Genomic DNA, 22632 nt, shown 5'->3' with positions numbered 1-22632 from the left:
CTGATTGGATGATAATCATGGGATTGTGTGCTATGATGGTCTAATTGATCTGGGGGGTGTTTGAACTGTTACTCATGGGTGTATCTCATATCAGGCATAAAGCATTGCTATTGATCTGCACGTTAGGCAGGACTGTGTGCCTCTCACTGCTGATGGATGGCAGAGGAGGAGGAGAAGGTGAGGCAGTCCAGGGTAAAGAAGTTTGTGAAAATAACAGCGGTCTCTTGGCCTGTATGGAGGGATGATTTTTTAATTTAAATATAGTTTCAGAAGTCTGAAAGAATAGAACTTGTTTTGTGACTATTAGAGATTTAGATGGGAAGACAGCTGAGAATAGGTGAGAATGTTTTCCCTCCCATTTCATAAACAACGGTAAATATCAGATATTGATACTCTATTTAAAAGACTATTAACATTTGCATGCCTCACCTAACAATTTTATAAGCGTATTATTCTGCAAAGCAATCGAATAGCTCAGCTGAAAGTGCAGCAAAAGAGTCAGACAGAGAGATCTGGGTCTGACTGAAACTATTTTTAGCTGCATTTGATGAAGAAGGTGTTGAGAGCACAAACGTGACTGTAGGAACAATTAACACAATTTGTGTTCGTGAGAGCGAGGGGCTTTGAGGACGAGGAAGTGGTTTCGGGCTCTTATCACATTTCTGCTCATTACATCAGGTATTGTTGATAAGTATATATTATCATATTTCCTTTTGCCAGTTCACATGGGGCGAGGCATCTGAAATCAGAAAATACATTTAGCTATGCTGTATGTCTGATATTTCTTTATGTCTTCATATATGTGTAAAAGGGAACCCACAATTTATAAGGATGATGATATTGTTGGTTTTCCATTGGTTAACGCAAAACCGGTGTCTTGTAAAGCAGCGGCTAATGATTATTTTCCTTACCGATAAATCTGTCAGCAAAGAATCTAGGAGTCTGGAATCTTGGAGACAGACAATGCTTGAAACTGGAAGCAGAGTCATGTCTTATGAAACAATCTAAAATACTGAGGCAGCAAGGATGCACCGTGAATAAACCTCCCAAATATCAGCAACATTCCAGTTTGAATATTGCAGTTAAATTCACGATGTTTGCAATTTCTCCCTGAGCAATTTCTCCCTGAGCCCGATGGGGTCTTTCTGGATTCTCCTGCCACTGTTTAAAAACCTGCAGGCGGTTTATTGAGGGCTCTAGATTGTCCATGGATTTCAGTGAAATACTTATTAGCTCCAAGTCCTTACATATGGACATGTGATTGAGAGGCTACCATTCCAGGATAAACACAAATACCAGCTGGGATTGACTCTAGCCCCCTGCGACCTTTTGTGCAGGATAAGCACTCTAGAAAATGAATAGCAGATGGCAACACCAGGCTCTGAACTTAATTGTGGAAACAAAAGGGGTCTATTGGTTATTTAAAAGTTAGCCCATTAATCAAATTGCTGGCAATTAAGAGATTTATATATGTACCTCTTGTCATTTATTAGCAATATCTCAATCAGCTATGCAAAAAAAAGCCATTTTTTTCCATGAATGTATTGATTTGCAGCTTTATTCTGTTTTTAACCAATAAGTTAAAGTCTTGTAATGTGGATAGCTTATTGTAATTTATTGCCATTTGCTCATTTGGGAAACTGCAGTGCGTCCAACGGTATAAATCAGTGTTGAACATAACATATTTTCCCATTATGTGAAGCTGATGTTGCTTGTGTTTTGTCCTTCTAACAATAAATGGTCATTCTGCGGTCTAAGACCTGAGATGTATTTTGTCTCTCAGGGTAAATAGCCCTTGGCTGCTTGAGACTCTGGTAACCTTGACCCTGTCACTGGTAAATGCTAGGAGACATGCAATATGAATAAATGATTGACGGCGTGTGGGTTTAGCTCAAGTCTGCTCCTTGTCTTAGAGTAGGTAAAAGGGAAAAGAGAGAATGGTAATCTTTGATAGTGTGTAAGACACATTCACCCTTCCCCCCTCTTTTAGCTTGGGCATCCAAGCAATCGTGTATGTCTCACCCCACTGAGCTGCTGTTTCTCGCCTGTTTTACATCCACCCTCATGAATCTACTCCTCACCATCCCCATCACCAGCAATGCCGCTTTTATCCTCCCCCCCCCCCCCCGTTTCGGGTTGGGAATAAAAAAAAAACCTCAACACGGTCAGCTGTAGGTTCCTTTTGCTCCCTCCTCCTCCTCCTCCTCCTCTTAATTTCCACTCATCACTGCATTCGAGAGCAACACACCCATTCAGCGCACAACCCCCCATCTCCTCTGCTTCTGAGTGCACGCTGGATCAAGGCAGAATAGGTTGAGCTGGGGAGCTGGATGAACCAGCTGAGATTTGCCCCTCTAAAGGCAGGCAGCCTCTACGTCAGAGGGGGATGCTGTTCACATCAGCGGATACACACTCAGACACAAAGACACCTTACACTGGCTTTTTTGTATCTTCTTCCTCTCTCTCCCTTTCTCTGTCGTGTCGCCAGACTGGAGCGTAAACACAAACACGCGCAACAAAGGAAGCAGTATCGTTTTTTTGGAAATTGAGTTTTGTTGACTGTATTGTTGTTGATGCCACACCCTCAGTTTTTTAGGGTTTGTAGGAATGTTTTTGTGAGCTCATGCCACAGGTAATCTTGCACACTTGACAGGAAGGTTTGCTTGAAGATGAAGAAAATCTGGTCCAAGAAGAGATTTCAGGTGAGTTTATTCCTTTGATTTTATGCTGGTTGTTTTTTTTTTTTTTTTTATGTCTTAGAGATCATGCCACACCCATTACCTGTTAATTAGATGCAAACATGTTTATTTATGATGGAAAATGAAGATCTGAAATTTTCAGAAAACCATAGAGAGAATTTTTTTTGTCTGAAAAGAGACTAAAAGGCAGAAAATGATGGATAGGTTAAATGATGTTTTCGTCTTTGTTGTCGCTTCCTCTAGTGTAAATTGACAACACAGATCACAACAACAAAGGCTACTTATACAGCCAAATGAAGGATGTATTGTAAATTTAGATATAATAGGAAAAACAGTTATCAAATCAACATTGGGTACATTAGGTCTTGCAAATATTCCACTGTGACATAATAAAACAGGCCAGTTTCCTGCTGTGCTCCCCCCGTACCAGTCCACATTCTGTATCATGAAATATGTATCTTGCCTTGGCAGTCTTGACAGATTTGTTATATAATATGAAATTCATATAAAGCGTTGCACAAATTCAGAATGCATGAAAAGTGTGTCAGTAGGCTACACTCCATGGAGACAAGTGAACCAGGGCAGGCAGTCGCCCGTGAGCAAACCATTGGATGCAGTTGGGTTCTGATGGTCACTTTGCCTCCTTTGAATTCTGCATTCGTTTGCAACCCTTGAGATTTGTTCTTCTGCTTCCAGTAGCAAATTTGAGAGAATAATTCTTGTAGGCTTTGGATTACATCCATGCAACATTTTTTTTTAAGTATTTGCCGAATCCAGTCCTTTAAAAGAATGCCATTTGCTACTAGTCTTCGCTGACATGATTTCCTGGAAGCCATAACAATGGAGATCACGACGACGAAGAGAGCCTCCGGCTATATCAAACAGCAGTTTTCACTCGGCAACAGTTTATCAAATTGCCAGACACAAAAACATTAACCAATGAGAGCGCACAGACAATGTGGGGGGAAAATAAGTAAGAAATGAGTCATTTCACTTTGCACTTTTTGAGACTTTCCATCCACTGCAAAGAAGTGAGTCATTCTGAGAAGCTCTCTTTGACAGAATGTCCAAGAAGCAGTTTTTCTCCTGCTGCTTTCTCAGCAGGGGTGCCTCTTCAGCAGGCCTGTAGAGAAATAATCTTAAATGTGAGCTCCATCGCCCTTTAATTCCATATTTTCAAGTAGTGTGTCGAGTTGTAACAGCACTTTACGGCAGTATAAGTTTCTATAATTAAACATTCAACACCTGTAGAAAAGCAACGCTTTTTCTCATTACAAAACAGGTTTTGTTGTCAGTCAGACTTCAACTGGCAACATTTTATTTATTTGCTGTCTAAATCATTTCTTTTTGGTTGGAAAGCTATGGTATGTAACATGTTAAAAAAATGGACCTCAACATAGACTTTATATAATATTTTAGCACTGAATATTAGACAAAATCCTTTAAAAATCCAACAAAAAATACAGTTTGTCGGAAAACCTTATATAACTTCTTCACTAAAGTTTCTATACTGTTCAGCAAAGTCAAAACATATAATAAACTCATTATAAACTTCTTTTTTTAGTTGATCAATTGATTAATTTAAGTTGGCTATGCACATTTTTGATGAGCATCTTGAATTATATTTTGACTAGAAAAAAAAAAAAACAATTTCCAATAGTTTCAAGTGATCTTATTTCTTTACTGGCTCTGCGCTCAGGACTCTATGATCATAAAATACCCCCATTTTCTGACACTTAGAGACTAATTGCCCAGACGAGACAGTTTTCTGATATGTTAATGCAAATACAGTTGAATTTAAACAAAAGGTGTGTGGTTCAGTTTTAATTTCACACCGTTTGGCTGCTCACCTGTTTTTGGCTCACCTAAGAAAAGCTGCTGCTCCGGTGATGTTGTCGATTAAGAGCGATCGTTCAGGCCCACAGGGACTATTCACACTCGCCGCTTGTGCTGAATGTGACAACACACAGATGCAATATTTCAGTTAAAAGAAAATGAAAAAAAAAAAAACAAGCCCACTTAGGGCCTCTGCATACAATTATTTTTGTTCTCATTCTCCGAATAATATATTTTACTCTGTATCTTGTTTCAGAAAACCGGGCATTCGACAAGGACATTTGGCAGATTCACCCATGGTGTGTTATCAGTATGAGCATATCATTCGTTACAATCTTCTGCTTTCGTCTGGTAAAGGAAAAGAAAAGATCAGCCCTAGATTAGCCTTGTGATTATGATTTCCTCAGACCTGTTTGTATTCTAGGCCTGGACAGTATGGATTGTGCTATGATTTATTCCTTTAATATCTTGAATAAATGAAAGTTGTGGTTGTAGAACATCTATATTGCTTTAGTGTGGTGATATGTCCTTACTGCTTTTCTGCTTACACCAAGAGTGGGTTTTGTTATTGTAAATCCACCCCCGCAAAGCAATCTTTTTGTAATGATGCTGTTGCCTCTGCATAGAAAACCCTTGAGTGAATAATACCTTTATGACTTTACAGTATATTATTTGGCAATCTATAATAAGTCAAACCAGAGGCTCACTGATCTCAACTCCCAACAACATACGCATCACAATCCAAGCATACAGTCTAAAATATATTCCATAATTACATTGGTGAGTCGATTTCCTCATCTTACGTGCAAGCTATTAAGCTTTATTTGTTACAGATGGGTGGATCTACATACCCACACATGCTGGAAACAATGTAATGAGTAAATGGTGATTGATCATGTTGCATTGACTTTTTTATCATTAGGCAGACCTTCTGGAATTATCTAAACAGGATCTGACATGATGTGAGACGCAATGAGGTGCAACCTATTTTGGAGGTTGTTGTCCTCCCCCTGCACGAGCTCTCTAACCAGTAAACATATCTGTCAGCCACCCAGCAGTTTGGCTGGTGATTTTTAGACTCTAATGGGTACGAAGAGGATTGGTCGTGTGGGTGAGAGAGATGCTGGTTTCCATAGTAACGGTGCTCTCCCGTCTGCCCTCTCTTGCTGCCACTATGGAAGCGAAGTTTTCCGCTCCTGCCGAAAGCAAAGCTATGGTAAACCTACGTGTCTTGATTCATGTTATATCTGTGTCCTCCTTCTCCTTCTCCTTCTCCTTCCCTGGTTTCATCGTGTTCCTCCCCTGCAGTGGCATTTTCTTTTCTCCGCTGGTGTCATTTTTCGTGTTTTCTTGCTCATAATATTTCAATCCGTCGGGAACATTCACTCAATATTTTTGTCATTCATCACATCCCGACATATTTTATCTTTCAGTGTTAAAATGTTGATTATCTATTCAAGCTCTTCATGAAGTGAATGTTTTCAAGTGTATTTTATTTCCTTTTGTGCTACCGGACAATTTATCCAGGATGTTTTGCAGATTCTGTTTTCAGAAAGGAAACATATCCCTATGTGCAGATATGGTGGTGGTTATAATGATTTATTTTCGCAAAAATAAGATAAAAGCCCATCGCTACATCGACAGTAAACCTGTTTCATATTAATAACATCATGCAATTCAGAATTCAAACCACGGCCATTACTACAAAATAACGAGAGTATTTTGTTGTCAGGGAAAAGGACCAGTAATCTACAACCAAATTGCACAAGCTTTCGGCATCTGGGATTCACAAAATGCAAACATATAAAGCACAAAAGATTTTAGAAATTAACCTTGAGAGAATAAAACAAAAATGAAGCAAAACAAGCAGGTTAGATGTAAAGCAAAATAAAAAACAAACCACCCCTCCCTCCTCTTTGTCTTGTTTTTAAATAAGAATTTGCTTTGCAAATGCAGGAGTCAGCCCATTCTGTATTTTAATTTTCAGTGGGTCACGTTCCTTTTTTTTCTCATTTCACGTTTGTAAAAGTCTTTGGCTGCTTTTAGTACTTTCTTTGCCATTTCTCTGATTTTTAATGAGTGTTTTTCTCTGCATTGAAAGCAATAGTTTATTTCTTTAATTAGAGCTGTTTCCACTGTTTACAACCAGTGTTACAAACACAGTTATTATCAATGAGTCCATGTACATCAGTCAGTCAGTATTGCATGTCCATCAACGAGAGAAAAATATCATATTAGTAAGATCATAAGCCAAACAAATACACCTGTGCCCCTCTTGTATGTTAGCAAATTATAATGTTGGGTTTTAGTTTGCCACGATCCCTTTGCATTGCAAGATACACTAAAATAAATTTCAAGCCTGTTCACCCCCTCAGTGCCTTTTTATTAGAAATGCAATTGTAATAAACATTTTTGTACATGAAGAGGAAATGCAAAAACAATGCAGGCCAACCTTCTGTTTCGTTGGATCTGTGAAATGAGTATTAATCTTTGGTTGAAAAAGCTTCTATGCAGAACCCTGCTTTCCATGGACCAGTCATGTATTTTTATAAGCCATATCTAGCCTCATTTTTTACTCTGATGATTCTCCACGCCTTCTTTCATGAAACCATCAAATTAGACATATCTGAAAACCCATTTCCACTGACTGTTTGCAGCCCCATCTTCATCTTCCCCATCACTATCACTCCTTGCCAAATGTCCGCCTGCCATGTCCACCCACCTTGTTCTTTTCTTGCTTTTGTTTCAGACTCTGAGACCACAGAGGATGAGACAACAGAGCATCAGGTGGAAACCAAAGAAGGGCCTGGGAGGCACCAAGACAAGGCTGGAATGAGAGGACATTCAGGTATCTTTTTTTTTTTTTTTTTGTCACAAGATACCTATAAATACCTGTAAATGATGACACAGTAAAAGGAGAGAGTGTAGCAGCAACGCGGACTTATTCGGCAGCTGTTTAAATTGTATTTAAGAGGTGAGAGTCCGCACATTTTACTGCAACACTGACTACTGCCAAAATCACACTAGGAAGAAATTTAGATTTATTTCAGATTGATTAATAGTGGCTCGTTATTGGCTTGGCACAAATGTGCATTGGATGAAATCCGATATAGCGGAATACATTAATCCCTCATGGTGTGATGAAACAATATGACACACTGCCCCAGTTACCAGCAGGAAAGCTGTCTCAGGTCTGTATCTGACCGGGTTTCTCTACAGGTTGGAAAACTGAGGGTTTGAGTTAGATCAGGGTGAAGCTAATGGCTTCTATTATGTCACAGTATTCTTTTGCTGTCCTTGGCTATAAGGGTTTAAGTCGAATATCAATGCAGAGCGATAAGCCTGCTAATGAGGGAATTTAAGTTCCTGGCATATCTTAGCTTTTTCTTCATTGTACAGTATATTTCCAAGATATTTCTATCACATTCGCACCACTCCTGGTGAATACTAAAGTGACCATCATAAAGAAGCCTGGGTGACTGTCAAAATCAAGAACTGCTACCGAGGCAGTAACAGCCTGCTTCTGTTGTTTGTAATGCAATCCTGCCTTTCAGCATACGGAGACGCTGTTTTCATTATGTACCTGATATGCTCTGTGGTTTCCCACCAACAAAGCATTATTTTACATAATTTTATCATGACAAAATACATCTTGCTTCCTTTTATTGCTTAAGAAGAAATTAGAGTATTTTAGGCTGTCATGCTGGATAGCAAAACTACACTATAGGTATTCCTTCAATGAAGGAATGTAAAATACTTAATTACTGAAAGGTGGTTTGTGTAACTTGTGTAACTAAACAATTCACTGTCACGGGGTTAGTATTTTAATTTTGTTAAATGCCTCTCTTGTTAGTTAATGATCAATCACAGTGGCTATGCCAAACACTTTTAACCGCCTCTGAAATTTTAGAAAAGTATTGAATTGATTTTGAAATGCATGATTTGCTTTAATGAAGACATGAGAATGAAAGTTGTGAGTACAATTTATAAAAAACTAAAAGATAAAATAAAAAGATTGGTAGTATATACAGTGTTATGGGACAGGCATTACATGAAAATTTTTGCTCAGTATTCCATACAAAATCTTTACCTGCTGAATTTAGGAAAATCCAGTTTCAGTTTTCCTGTGCATGTGCAGAAAATATAAAGAAGTTTAACATCTTGCATTTGGGAAGACACTGGATCAATACAAGGGAACAAGATAAATGTGATATCAAATTACTAAAGCACCTGTAATTGTGACATGTCAGATCATCTTAACTGACTGATTCATCCTATTTTTGTTGACCTGCATATGATAAGAACGTACATGTCGTGATGTAAAGCAGGTCTCACAATTTGTGGAGGGACAGAAAACAAATTTAGTTTAAAGGCCATAAATAAATATTTCTGAGAGCTTAACTGATCTACCTCTTGTTGTGGGATGTGTAATTGCAGAGAATTAGACAATGACAAAAACTAGGAAATTTTCCTTGAAAATTTTCCTGGATGAAAAAACCTTAGTAACATTCAATACTTCGCTGAGAGGATGTTAATCCTCTGATGTCAGGCCGTGATTCCTTACTTCTAAAAGGATGAGTTTGGACAGAAATATTAAAACCCCTCTTCACTGAAACTAAGAAATCCCACATTATATTCTTCCTTTACCTTCCCTCTGTGATTGTGTTGGTGAGCCAAATGCACACTCATCATGCACCCCCAGAGACAAGCAACTGAAAAAAATAGACAAAAGAATATCAGATGAGGTGATACATCATTTGTTCTGTTCAAGGAACAGGCTCTGGTTGCCTCGGCTGCATGCTAAAACCAGAATGCCATGTCAAGCAAGAGTAAATTTTTATTTTTTTTCCTCCTGAGTACTGTAACTCTGAAGGCACAAGCATCACTCCACTGGACATAACAAAAGAATATTGTGTTTGAAAATAATTCTAATGTTGCAGTTTACTGTCAAAAGAACATGGACAGGTGATGAGGAACATCGGTGAATATGGAAAGAACCCGAACTAGTTATTTTTCTTGGAAACCCCCTTTGAATAGATTCCTTTCATTGGAGGCTTTATGAGGATTTGTTATAGCTATTTTAGTATAGTATTGTTTTGATTTCTGATCATGTTGCTGAGTCAGCATCATTTGTAATTCCGGTTGTTGTGTACGGTTCCATTTCCTTGACTCTTGGGTTATCGTTGTTAACAGAACGTGCTGACTGCTATTTCTTTTTGCTGCTCAAGCATTCCTGTCTGAACAGCTCATCACTAAAATGCCAATCACTACCTAATTTGTGATAGTGGGAAGGGCGGATTACTTTAAGACACGCGCACTCAACATTGTTGCCCTGCAAATGTTTTAGTTTATTTCCTCAATCTGTCTTCTTAGTGCTTCGACGCGTCAATTCATCAGCACAATTTCCACCCAACTGAAGAGCATTGCTTTTAATCATAATGACTGTTTATCATTGATCTGATTTTGAACAGTTTTTTATGCTTTTGGTACTTAATATAACAACTGTGGTCTTCAATTAAATATCAAGTCAAAGGAAAAAGTCATTTGAAACACAGTATTCTTACCGTAATGTGAATCTATTTACGAATCTAACATTGAATCTGCGATTAAAGTATCATGTAAGATGTTTATACATCAAAGAATACATTGTTAATCTTTCCTTCGCAACTAATTCATCATTTCCTACTTCACCCTCCTGCCTGCCGAATGCTTGATGACGATTGACTTTTAGTGTATTTTGTTGTCTGATAAATCCTGCGCATAGACCTGTGGGTTACAATTAAACTAAGTTACCTCTGATAACTTAAAAACTTGTAATCCTCTTGTGAAAGTCATCATTCCATACTGTGATACATCCTAATAACAAAACCGTAATCAAATATTCCTCTCTATCTTTGTCCAGGGGAGGTGGGCCAGATGATGGACTACAACCCAGATGCTTCAGATCGCAGAGCCACTCTTCCAGGCTCATATGACCCCGTTGTGGAGCGCGAGCTCCGGGCCCTGGGCTCACGTCCACCGGGGCCCCACTTGGACCCCACAAATCCAGCCAGGCAAGGTCCCAGCGGGGGTCCCACTGAGGGCCCCCCCCCTGTCCGTCATCTTGGTGTGGAACCACTGATTCGGGCATCTCACGCTAACCTGGCTCGACCGGTTCAGGGGTCAGAGGAAAGTGTTTCTGTCGGCAGCGACTACTACGGAAGCATGTTCAGCCTGTACAGAGGGAGAACATTTTCTATGCCATTATAGTATATGGCTTTTTATTTCAAGGAGTCCACTGAAAAACAGACTGGCCAAAACCCCATATTTTCAAAGAAAACTGACGCTTTAGCCAAGATATCATTTTATCATCATCATTATAGAGACCCAACTTGCAAAAATTCTTCAGTATGTGATCATTTAGCTTTTATTTTTTTCTATTTCGTTTCATGCAGTGCTGTTACTTCATATGTTTCATTCTGATTACGCACTTTCCTTTGACTCTGTGTTTCTTTTGCCCTGTGGTTTGTTTAATTTCAGTCTAACAGTTATTAAAGATATTGGTATTGGTTCTTTAAGCTACTAGAGACAATGCAATGATGCACCCTACTAATCTGTATTATTCAACACTTCTGAAAACTGTGACTATACATTTTTCTGCTGCATGTTTCCAGAGCTACCCGTTACTTTTAGATTAACACCCTATCCTTAAAGGTTTTTTGTGGCATGCATGGGTTGCTAGCTTTGATGCGAGCTAATATTAGCATGAAAACCTTCACAAAATGATCATGTGACTCTTGGGTTTGATTTAATCACAACCCCTTTGTATTCTATCGATGTGTAAAAATTCATGTTGTAAATTTCAATTAATTTTGTTGCTACAACATGCTACACAAATTACGGTTTGTCTTAGATGACAACATTACTAGAGTTAGATTAAATTATGGCAAATTCTTAAGAATCTTAAATGTGAGGACTTTTATTTCATTTCAATTTAATTTCTGTATCATTTCATTCTACATTCTACTTTAATGTGCCCCAACAATGAGACAAATAGCACAAGGAAAACACATGGAAATTCACTGGTGACAATGGAAAAAAAAAAAAGAAAACAACACAAATAGATATTAATCTGCCTGTTTATAACTCTTCCGAGCGTTCTTGTATCTCAACTGGAGCTCTAACTTTAAACCTCCATTTCCCCCTTGATCCGCATTCCTGTAGGACTCAAACCGATGATGAGTCACGGGGACTATCCTCCTGTGTACCCCTGTCTTCTCCTCAGCCCCCTCCAAGTACACACAAATACAACATCAGTACCCCAAATCCCAAACAAGATAAAAACAAACTGTCAGTTGCTCAGTCCAACACTGAGCAGGCATCTAGTGTTACTGGTGTCGTCATGACACCAAAACTGGCTCGTGCAGGGCCGAAGGTTTTTGACAAAGTTCGGGCTTTTGAGGAACAAAGGGCGAGCGTGGATTTTCCGGGTTACGGACAAGCGACATCCTCCGATGTGGATCACACTGGAAAGAGGACAGTAGGGCAGGACGCCAAGCAGAAGCGAACGGCGTTCAAACAACGGGCCTCCTCTCTGGAGGACAAGACGAGCTATTCGCAAAGGGTTCAGAGTTACCAAAGCAAGTTTGCAGATGAGCTACAGAGGATTAAGAAGCTGGTGGGCAAACCGAGCTTGATAAAGGCATATTCCACTGAGCAGCTGCTTCAGAGAGAAAGGATGGTGACAGAAAAATTAGAGCCAATCTCTCCTCAAGTGATTAAAAATATGGAGGCTAGAGAGCAAGCCCTGGAGAGCAGAAAAAGACGGGAGGGGGAAGGAACCAGAGAACTGCAAATTCATCCACAGACTCAAGTCAAATGCCAGGGGCATCAAAGTGCTGAAAGAGATAAGATGGCACAACCAAATTCACGAGGGAAACCAAGAGATAGCTCATCTCAAGGATGCACAGGGAAAATCTCTGTTGCCATGGAGACTGCATCAGTTCACCAGTTACCAGGACAACCCTTGCCAACAGCCACAAGGACAAGTATCACCAGGTTTGGGGGAAATTATATTCACTGATAAGTGAATGTTTCTGACTTAACATCAACATTATGCCTTCATTAAATCACAATATTTATTCCACACTTGTCGCACTTGCCAATAATTAAGTTACTTGTCTTTAATGCAGGGAAACCCTTGAAAGCTCCGAGGCAGCTGACCCCTTACAAGGACACTCATCTGCCATTAGAGGCTTGGCAGTCGAGGTAAAGAAGGAGACCAAGATGGATGATAAAGCGGATTACAGATCTCCCAGCCCAAATGAGAAAAGAATGTCTCCAGTAATAGTGATAGAACCAGGGTCCCAATATCCATCCAAGCCTCCTCGGTCAACTCCATCACCCACCCCTTCCATTAGTCCTCTCCTGAAAAGAAGGAAGGCAGATTTGGGACGGACATCTCCTGCCTTGAAAGTAGTCATCCCCACTCTCCTGGTTGAGGATGAACCCATGGAAACAGATTATTTTGAAGACAGGAGTAACGGAAAGAACATGCCCTGGACAAAAGAGAGAACTAGGAAAGGAAAGGGAGTTTGCTCTGGTCAACCAAAGTCACCAGCAAAAGGTAAGGATTTAAAGATGTCTGTCAATCAAATAGTTTTTCAACCAGTTGTGGCTTAATGTGAAGGGTAAATATTTGTTCCTGATCCATTTGTTTCTTTCTCTCAAGGGGACTCATCAGATGACTCCTACATGTCAGCTGATGAGGAAGCACTTGAATGTCCAAGGTTTGAGAGGCCTCTTAAGGACACCATTGCTCCCAGCGGCTTGGAGGTCACACTTGAATGCACTGTCACTGGAAGACCACATCCCACTGGTACAGTCTCGATTATTATTTGCACATGAATGAAAAACACTTTTAGGTGGTGATTTTCTTTTTTTGTGTGTGTGCTGTACAGTATGATTTTTTATTTATAATTATGATTAACCGGTTCTCTCAAGTGAGTCAGTTTAAAGTATGTTGTCCAAAGAACAGGATGCAAAGGAACTTGATTAATTCAAGGACTGCTGAATCTAAACCTGCTTTTCTGAAGATTAAAAAAGAAAAACAACACTGTGCCCAGTACATGGTTCACACAGGTTGTCCTGAGTCCAATCTGAAATGGAAGTGCATGTTTTTGCAACCTTCTATGAATCAATCAGAAGGTCAGTTGTCGGGCATTTTAAGCAGCAGGTGTACCAGTGATGCAAGGAACATGGTTACATGGAGAAAGAAAGCCTTCTGCTTAAGCAATCCATGAAGACCATTGGTAAATTTCCCCAGACTATTTTTATATTATAGAGAACTTAAAACTGCAGAACATTGTATCCATCATGCCTTCTTCACACCTTAAACATTATCCTTCATCATGTTTTCATCATCGTCTCAATTATTAAAAAAAAGCTTACAGTAGCTTTATAGCAATACATCACATACATTGGGATATGTTTGTGAAGGCTCACAATCTGGTTATGGTTCTCTGACAGCAAAAACTGAGTCCAGTTGCTTTAATGAGGAAGTCTTGGGATGCACAACTTCATTTTTGTTTTTGCAGTCACTCTTTTCAGGAAATCTGGGCTCTTATCTTTTTTATTTAATTTCTGGTTTAAAGTTAAAGGGACCATGCACATTAATGAACACTATTCTAAATGTGCCAGTATTTGCCAATTGGCTAATTTTTAGTCACAGTCTCTGGGATTGTGTTAATAATAATAAGAAGAATAAGAATAATACATTGGATTTGTATAGCGCTTTTCATGGTACTCAAAGACGCTTTACAAGTGTTTACACATAAAACTGACTACATAGTGCTTTCAATCTAAGGGTGCTTTCATACAGTGCTTTTATGTAGACTGCATCAATCTACATAAATATAGCATGGCTTACAACACCTACCTGAAACAAAACATCAAACAAACATGAAACAAAAAGAATGGTTTGATTAAAATGACGTAAGACTGTCTTTACTTGCCAGCCTGCATGAATATGAACAAAATGATTTTTTTTTTTCCTGTAAGAATTTGAACAGAAAAACACATCATTAACATGTTGTACAGGTTGTTTTATGTTGATAATGTTAATGTGTTTTTCCATGGTGTTGCAGTGACATGGAAGAAGAATAATGTTGAGATTCGGGACGATGCCTTATATGAAATTAAGTCAAAGGGCAAGACACACAGTCTTGTGATAAAGCAGATGAGGCTGAACAATGCTGGTTTGTACAGCGTCACGGCTGTCAACACTGAAGGCAGAGCATCCTGCAGAGCAATACTCTCCAGCCAGTCAGGTAAAAAAAGACAATAAAAAGAGGAGATTTACTGATTCTGGCTGTGCTGCAGTGACACATTTGCAAACACATGGGAACCGAAACATCAAGTCTCATGAAAGTAATGCCTTCGCTGTGAAACCCAATGACATGTTGAGTCACACAAACTTGCTTTATTCTGGTGCCAGCCCTCCTCCGCGTGACACTCTGTCTTAATGACTACAAAGGCAAGCTTTAGCTCAACATCCAGTTATCACTGTGATAGTTGCCATAGCAACCCATTAATTCTTAAATGCGCTGAGCTCTCCTTGGTGTAGGTTCAAAATGCAGACTTACCCCATCAGACAAAGGTCCCCTGAGTCTTACAGGCAGGCATGGCATTCAGAATGAGAAGTAAACAAAATGAATATTCCTTTTTTTCTGCATTAGGCATACTTGTGATCGTGTTTATATTGTATTGTAGAACTCCCAATGTGCGGATTCATGTAAATGCAGCCCTTATTTTGTAAACAAATGTGATAATCGAGTTTCAAGAGCAGCAACAGCAGCAGCAGTAGCACAAGGGTGCACGTTGCCATATTAGGCCAGCGGAGTCAACCTCAGAGAAGTATTTTTAGCCACAGTCCTGTGCTCTCAAGTAATTGCAGACATCTTTCTATCACAGAGAGAGATTGCTGTAATCACTGAGCCTTCAGATATCAAAGTAGAGTTTTTGGAGGTGTTGTAAAAATGTGGCAAGGCAATTTGGCCAAACTCTAAAGTCAAATGATGATTTGTATATAATAAATGCCATAAGATGTCAAACATCCAAAAACATGAAGCAAGCTTGCATCTGTGGTTGATTGTGTTTTAATGAAAAGAAAACTGGAAAATCAGTGGTTTCATACATGAGCTGAAGGGAAGCAGAGTAGAGAGTTGAAGACAAAGCTAAAAAGAAATGCTAGTTGGCCGGGGCCGTGCCTCAGTTGTGTAAGAGTTGGCAGGTTTACATAAATGCTCTCTGGAGTATAATCCCGTGGTGCACGGACACGGTTTGGAGATGTGACACTCGGTAGGTTATTTTGATTTTTTTTTTCTTTCTTAAATATCAATGTGATAATATTTATCACCAAATCTTTGGTTACTCGAATATGTTATCATGGCATACACTGTTATATTTATTTTAGTGATGCTAAGAGAATATTGTAACACTGTAAATGTTTGAGACGTTTATACAAATCCCATAATATAAAACATTGTTTTCTTTCCTTTTTTGCAGCTGTGTTGGTTTCATTGCAGTGCGGTTCTTTTCATGAAAGAAGGGGATGCATCATTTCTGTTTAACTAATTGCAATTTTTAGTTCTCTCATGATACAGCGTTATCTGCTTGTGCCAGATGTCCTCTCTCAGCTTTTGCCGAGAAAGTGAGACGCAAAGAGGCAAAAAGAAACAAGTGCAATTAGAAAAAAAAGTATAAGACAGAGGCAGTGTTTTTATATTTTCCTCAGCCAGCTGTGAATTTGATCTGTTGAGGCTGCCAGGAATCCAGACATTGTGTCTGCCGGGGGACTCCATGGGAATAAGCGAGCGTATGGGTCAGGGATTACGGGATTCATTCATTATCTCTGCAGATATGGTCACTCCAGAGTACTCCTTTGCTAATGCTTTGAGTGTGTACTTGTGTATGCATGGCCCACACAACTCAAACTAAATGCTGCATGTTGCCAAATGCATGTCTTGGCAAACATGGACATCTTCAGAGACTTGAGCAAAAACTGGAAATATCAAAGCTTAGACAGACTTTTTCTCTGTGAACGTTTAATGAAAGACCTTTGTGATTTGTTAACCGCAATTCAAAGGCCTTTCCTTTAACAGCTTTTAATAATTGAGTGTGCAAATGAGAGTTAACTTTTTCATGAATCGGAGCAATGGCAAATTAGGCGTTCAACAATATGCTTGAAATTGCATTTTGGATGTGTTTTTCCAGAGACAACCAACAGGCAAGGTGGGATATTAGTTAAGTCTCCAGAAGTCAGCAGCCCTAACCAGTCAGATGAGGAGTACCTGAGTCCTCAGGAGGATGCCATGGAGGTCAAAGATGTTGCTCCACCTAAAAGTGTTCAGTTTAGAGAGCCTCCATCTTTTCAGGTAGGATAATTTCTCAGACTGATGGAACACCAGCACTTCCAAATCTTATTGGACTAAGTTCAGTGAGTCTCCCAAATTCTTTCCTGTGTTCCGCAAACTACAAACAAATAATGGCACACACATGGACATTACAATTCCATTCAACCATAATGGTGCACAATAATTTACTTATTAGCATAATGGACCATTTCAACTCAGGCCAACCCTGACTGCAGCAAGTATATTTTGAAAGCTTCTCACAGTCTATTAGAACTAATTCCACTTCCCATGATGAGATTTAACAATGTTTAAGCCATGACTTGGCTGACAGAGAACCTTCTGGACAAGATTTTGTTTCTTAAAATCTGATCCTCAAAACAAATTGATATGTATTTTTGTCTTACAACATGCCTTAAAACATGAAAATATGTATTCATTTGAGTTCTAAAGATTTATTGCAAATATTTATCAGTACATTTATTACATGAATGTGGAGTATTGCCACAGTCGTTGCAACAGTCTGTTAATAGAGTCGAATAACATTTATTGTCGTTGCATTTCAGAAACAATGAAATTAGAACATATGGTATCATCATGCGCCGTGGGTCATTCAGTCATGAGTGAATAGCTTTAAAACCAATGTATGCTTAAAAAACAAAAGAGTCATCATGAATACAGGCAGTTCATTTCATAACACCAAGTACATTACCATCTTGAAAAAATGCACTTATCAACACCAGTGTTCATTTGTTATTTATCAATGTCATAGCACATCATAACATGTCATTAATTTAGAGCAAAGGCATTGCTATTGCTGTTCATCTATTGGGGTTGTCTGGCTAAATGATTATTAAAACAAATGTAAAAAAAGACAGATAGAGGGGGGTGCATTTATTTTTAACAACAGTGAAATGATGGTGTAACACTCCTCCTCTGTGTGGGCCAGAAACTGAAATCAGGAAAAGGAAAAACGTTATAAGCTCAGATATTGACAGAGCGTATCAAAATGTGTGTTTTTAATGGGATGACACTTGCTTCATTTTGTCATCACAATAAACATAGTATGTTTACAGACAAGTGTTTCATTTAGCTCCAATCACATGATTTTCTATTTGTTTATAGTTCAGATGTGGAATTTTTGGATGTCGGAATGTCAAGTGTTGTGTCCAAAAGCTATACATTCCCAATATAGCAACCTTTTGTGGACTTCAATTCAACTTAACAGCATGTTTTCCTTTTCAGAGATTCAAAACAAAACCTTTGTATTTTTGATATATTACTCAAAAACACATTACTTACGTTTCTGTTCTTTTAATACATATGTTCTGGAGCAGCCAACTAATACTTCAATATGATCATTCTGAGTGGCATCCCCAGGGTAGAAGTTTTACTACTAGGTGTGAACTGAGGTGTAGTAAAATGGACTCTAGGCTGCAAATCTGTGTTTGAACACACAATATGACATGTCTTTTAAAAGGTGAAACCATGTGACCAAGTGGTAATTGAGAGCCAAGATGTCGTCATCTCAGTGAAAGTCAGAGGGCAGCCAAAACCTATGGTTTGCTGGTAAGTTGCCTCTCCTGACAGTTTCATTACAGCAGGAGACATTTCAGGCCATTACCTCAGGTGGCCAAGGTCACTCATTTTCCTTGTCAGACACACCGCCTGCTATTAAACACAAGTATAAATGACCCTGACAGCAACTTAATTCTCACCTAGGTTGAAGGACAGAGTCTCAGTTGAAAAGGGGGGGCGCTTCTCCATACAGGAGACAGAAGATGGCACCAGTGAAATGAGAATCAGCTCAGCACAAAGGTCAGATGCCGGGCTATATGTCTGCAAGATCATCAGTGAGTATGGAACCCAGCAGGAGCAATTCAGAGTGGAGGTTAAAGGTAGGCAATGAAAAACTGAATGTGTCAAGTTGAATCACATCACTATATATTTGTATATGTACACAGTATACAATGTATATATGTATATTTATTCATTTATTTTTAAATCTTTTTTTATCCGTTTGGGCCACTCGCTTGTTTTTTGTATACAGCTGCAGCTGAAACTACCCTGAAAATCATCAGCAATGTAAGAGACATGGCTGTGGGGGCTGGAGAGTCAGCCTTGTTTGAATGTTACATTATTGGCCCTCCAGACTTGGAGGTAGATTGGCTGTCCAATGGGAAACTGATTCAGCCTGCGCTTCTCAATTGCAAGATGCACTTTGACGGCAAGAGGTTGGTAAAGACTAATAGACTGATAGGTTGATCAGAATATTTTCTCCTGTGACTTTGATACTGTATGTATAAAATAGACAGTAAGAGTAATTCAGCTTCTCTCATTTTGAAAAAGGGCTTACTGTTCTTTCGTAGGTGCCGTCTCCTGCTTAATTCGGTTCATGAGGATGATAGTGGGACGTATACCTGCAAGCTGAGCACTGCCAAAGGTGAACAACAGACACTTTTATTCAATTTTTTTATCAGACGAGTAAGATATAAACTGCACTTCGTCTGGCACTGATAATACTATTCTTGGTTTACCTCTTACTCAATGTTGTTGAGAGATTAAAAGGTATGGAAATAACAGTCTATCAAGAGACTCAAACAGCACTGATTACTTTGGTTAAGACAATTCACAAAAGTTGTCCATATACTTGCTGTCTTTGTCAATAAGTATGCCAATACCTAGCCGGCACTCCTCGCTTGGGACAACTATGGGAATGGAAAAGAGTCCATCCCCTCTCAAAGAGTCTGGTTCCGTAGCCCAAGCAATGCGTTGAGGCTAGTCTGACTATACAGTATCTACAATTACCACTTTGCAAATCTAATTGTGAAAAAATAAACAATCTTGGCTGATTCTTGAAGCACTGCAAGGTCACATTAGTCAGACGAACATGTCTGCTTGAATTATTCCAGAGAAACCATGCCGAGAGATCAAACTCTCCTGTTTGAAGTCCCCCCTCAGGTACTTGTTTCAAGATACCGAAAATGGAAACATATTAACATAAGTTCTCTTTGGTCCAAGAAGTGATCAATTTGCGACATAGACATAATATAAAGTGGGGAGAACAGTTATCTGAAACACTGCTGAGATTTTATGATTTTTGAGTAATTAATTTGCTTCATATTGTATAACATATGTATTTGATACATCAGAAAACAGAATTTAAGTTTTGGTGCAGAAAGCTTTGTTGGCAATTACAGAGATCAGACATTTCTTGTAGTTCTTGACCAGGTTTGCACACACTGCAGCAGGGATTTTGGCCCACTCCTCCATACAGATCTTCTCCAGATCCTTCAGGTTTCGGGGCAGTCGCTGGGCAATATGGACTTTCAGCTCCCTCCAAAGATTTTCTTTTGGGTTCAGGTCTGGAGACTGGCTAGGCCACTCCAGGACCTTGAGATGCTTCTTCCGGAGCCACTCCTTAGTTGCCCTGGCTATCGTTGTCATGCTAGAAGACCCAGCCACAATCCATCTTCAAGGCTCTTAGTGAGGGAAGGAGGTTGTTGGCCAAGATCATGTCCATGAGTTCAAAGACCAAAGTACAGTTTCTTGGTATTATGGTATGCTATTGGCTTACAAAGTATTTAGATCTGCGCACACAAAGGCTTGATTCTGTATATTATACAAAATCACACAAGGGGTGGTTCCTTTTGATCTAAAAATTAGGATGAATATCAAATTCATTTATTTTCGAAGACTTTGGCTCTTTGTCTTGTTTATTCATCTTGTTTTCCAAGAGATATTTAGAGGGTTAAACTTTACTGATCAAAAATAGATGAGTATTTTTGAGGGTCACTAATTGGGATGACTTTGCACTGACCACTGAGCCTGACCATATGCTGAATAGGTTTTCATCAAATTAAACGTCACTTAACTTGCAGAGGAGTTAACCTCAAGTGCCAACCTGAAGGTCACTCCATCCAAGGAGCCTCTGTTTACTCGCAAACTCGACATCCTTGAAGTAATTGAAGGTCGCACAGCCCGATTTGACTGTAAGGTGAGCGGATCACCTGCTCCCCGCGTCACCTGGATGCATTTCGGTATGAAACTGTCTTGATATTCAGCACATGTGGTATGGTAAAATAACCTTTCCCAAAGGATGTGCATCACATATGGATTTTTTTCCTCACCATTCTCCCAGAGACAAGAGTGGAGGATAACGATAATATGAGGATCGTCAAAGAGGGGGGTCGGCACTCACTGGTCATCACCCACGTAAGCAGTGATACAGAAGGATTCTACACAGCGGTGGCTCAAAATATCTATGGAAAGTCTGAATGCACCGCTGAGCTATACATGCAAGAGCACAGAGCTGCCATCTCATCTCATATGTAAGAACATTTTTAATTCATATGGAATCACTTATCGCAGGTTATCGACTCATTAGTTAGACTTTATGATTTCCAAGATATTAAAACATTATCAGATTTAAATAAAACATCAGGCATTAAATATATATATATATATATATATATATATATATATTAGACTTCAGCGACAAGTAAAGTAGTCAAGGGAGGAGGAAATCCTCTGAAATTATATAGAATGTTTTTTTTTTCTAAGTGTAATGAAGGGAGTGTTTCAGTTCAGCGAGTCTTTCAGTGAGTCAATCAGACAACATAAGTTCACAGATTTCAAGATTTCAGTATTTCGAGATTTTTTTTTTTCACGATATGAGCTTTCATTCCCCTTCCAAGTACTGGAAAGAGTGATTGTTTTAATGCAATGCCCGCCAAAATTGTTATGGGCCCTTCACAAAAAGTCAACATTACAATATTCTTCACATAACCATGTGAAGAACCATGAAAATAACCATGTTTCCCTTCATTCTATTTTGTGCAATAAATCAATCCATACACATTCAGTGCAGCCTACCATTTTACATTCAGTGTGTCTGGTACAGCAGTTTACATTTATTAGACTTAATCTGTTATCACTGTCAATATCTACCTTTTTTACACCAAACCCATCCCACCAGGTCCAAGCTTGAGAAGATGCCATCCATCCCTGAGGAGCCTGAAGTTCTTGAGGGCGAACTGGAGAAACGATCTATGCCAGACTTTGTCAAGCCACTGGCTGATGCTGAAGTGATCGAAGGCAAAGAGGCCATACTGAAGTGTAAGGTGGCAGGAATGCCTTACCCAACCATTGCCTGGTACCACAACAGTAAGCAAATTGAGAGCAGCGAAGAACGGAAAATGAGCCAGGGTAAGACAAGGCCCTAAAGGTGATGAAAAGGTTGAGACTCTTTTGGTTGAAAATGATGAATATTGATCTTGTGTGTCTTTCAGAAAGGGATATTCACAGTCTGATCATTCGGAACACATGTCACGCCCACGGAGGTGTTTACAAGGCTGTAATTTCCAACAAAGTGGGCAAAGCCACATGCTATGCACATCTTTATGTCACAGGTATGGAAGAGGGGATTTCCTTTGACATTTTTGTTTATGCAAAAACAAGCGTTTTCAGATATTTTATTTGTTTTTCAATCAGATATCATTCCTGATCCCCTGGATGGCCCTCCAGTGATTGAGGCCATTACAGGAAAAATGATAAGCCTCAGCTGGAAGAGACCAAAGAAGTTTGACTCATCATTTGGTAGGTCCTTCATTTAACACAAATTCTTTGCAGTTCTTGCCGCCTTCAATACAAAACTATTTACTTTTTGTTACCAAATGTTTTTCCATTGTGTGTGTGTGTGTGTGTGT

The 22632-nt window shown here is 39.2% G+C and overlaps 1 protein-coding gene across 1 annotated transcript in view; it reads left to right on the top strand.

Annotated features, from left to right (window-relative positions):
* Positions 1 to 22632, top strand: part of spega (striated muscle enriched protein kinase a) — a 46385-nt gene that overhangs the window by 3042 nt on the left and 20711 nt on the right. The window contains exons 2-20 of the mRNA XM_086148360.1: positions 2654 to 2702; positions 4792 to 4834; positions 5717 to 5751; positions 7285 to 7383; positions 10438 to 10588; positions 11739 to 12572; positions 12707 to 13140; positions 13246 to 13392; positions 14660 to 14842; positions 16788 to 16948; positions 18405 to 18493; positions 18647 to 18822; positions 18975 to 19158; positions 19294 to 19367; positions 20806 to 20964; positions 21066 to 21255; positions 21903 to 22132; positions 22216 to 22335; positions 22418 to 22522. Coding sequence (XP_086004486.1) covers positions 7368 to 7383; positions 10438 to 10588; positions 11739 to 12572; positions 12707 to 13140; positions 13246 to 13392; positions 14660 to 14842; positions 16788 to 16948; positions 18405 to 18493; positions 18647 to 18822; positions 18975 to 19158; positions 19294 to 19367; positions 20806 to 20964; positions 21066 to 21255; positions 21903 to 22132; positions 22216 to 22335; positions 22418 to 22522 — 3253 coding nt within the window. The 5' untranslated portion in view covers positions 2654 to 2702; positions 4792 to 4834; positions 5717 to 5751; positions 7285 to 7367. The remainder of the gene's footprint in view (positions 1 to 2653; positions 2703 to 4791; positions 4835 to 5716; positions 5752 to 7284; positions 7384 to 10437; positions 10589 to 11738; positions 12573 to 12706; positions 13141 to 13245; positions 13393 to 14659; positions 14843 to 16787; positions 16949 to 18404; positions 18494 to 18646; positions 18823 to 18974; positions 19159 to 19293; positions 19368 to 20805; positions 20965 to 21065; positions 21256 to 21902; positions 22133 to 22215; positions 22336 to 22417; positions 22523 to 22632) is intronic.

This window comes from Fistularia commersonii, chromosome 6 (assembly GCF_037954325.1).
Source record: "Fistularia commersonii isolate RoL2024-O1a breed Wild chromosome 6, RoL_Fcom_v1.0, whole genome shotgun sequence".
NCBI classification, from domain to species: domain Eukaryota; kingdom Metazoa; phylum Chordata; class Actinopteri; order Syngnathiformes; family Fistulariidae; genus Fistularia; species Fistularia commersonii.
This window is presented reverse-complemented; position numbering and strand designations above follow the sequence as displayed.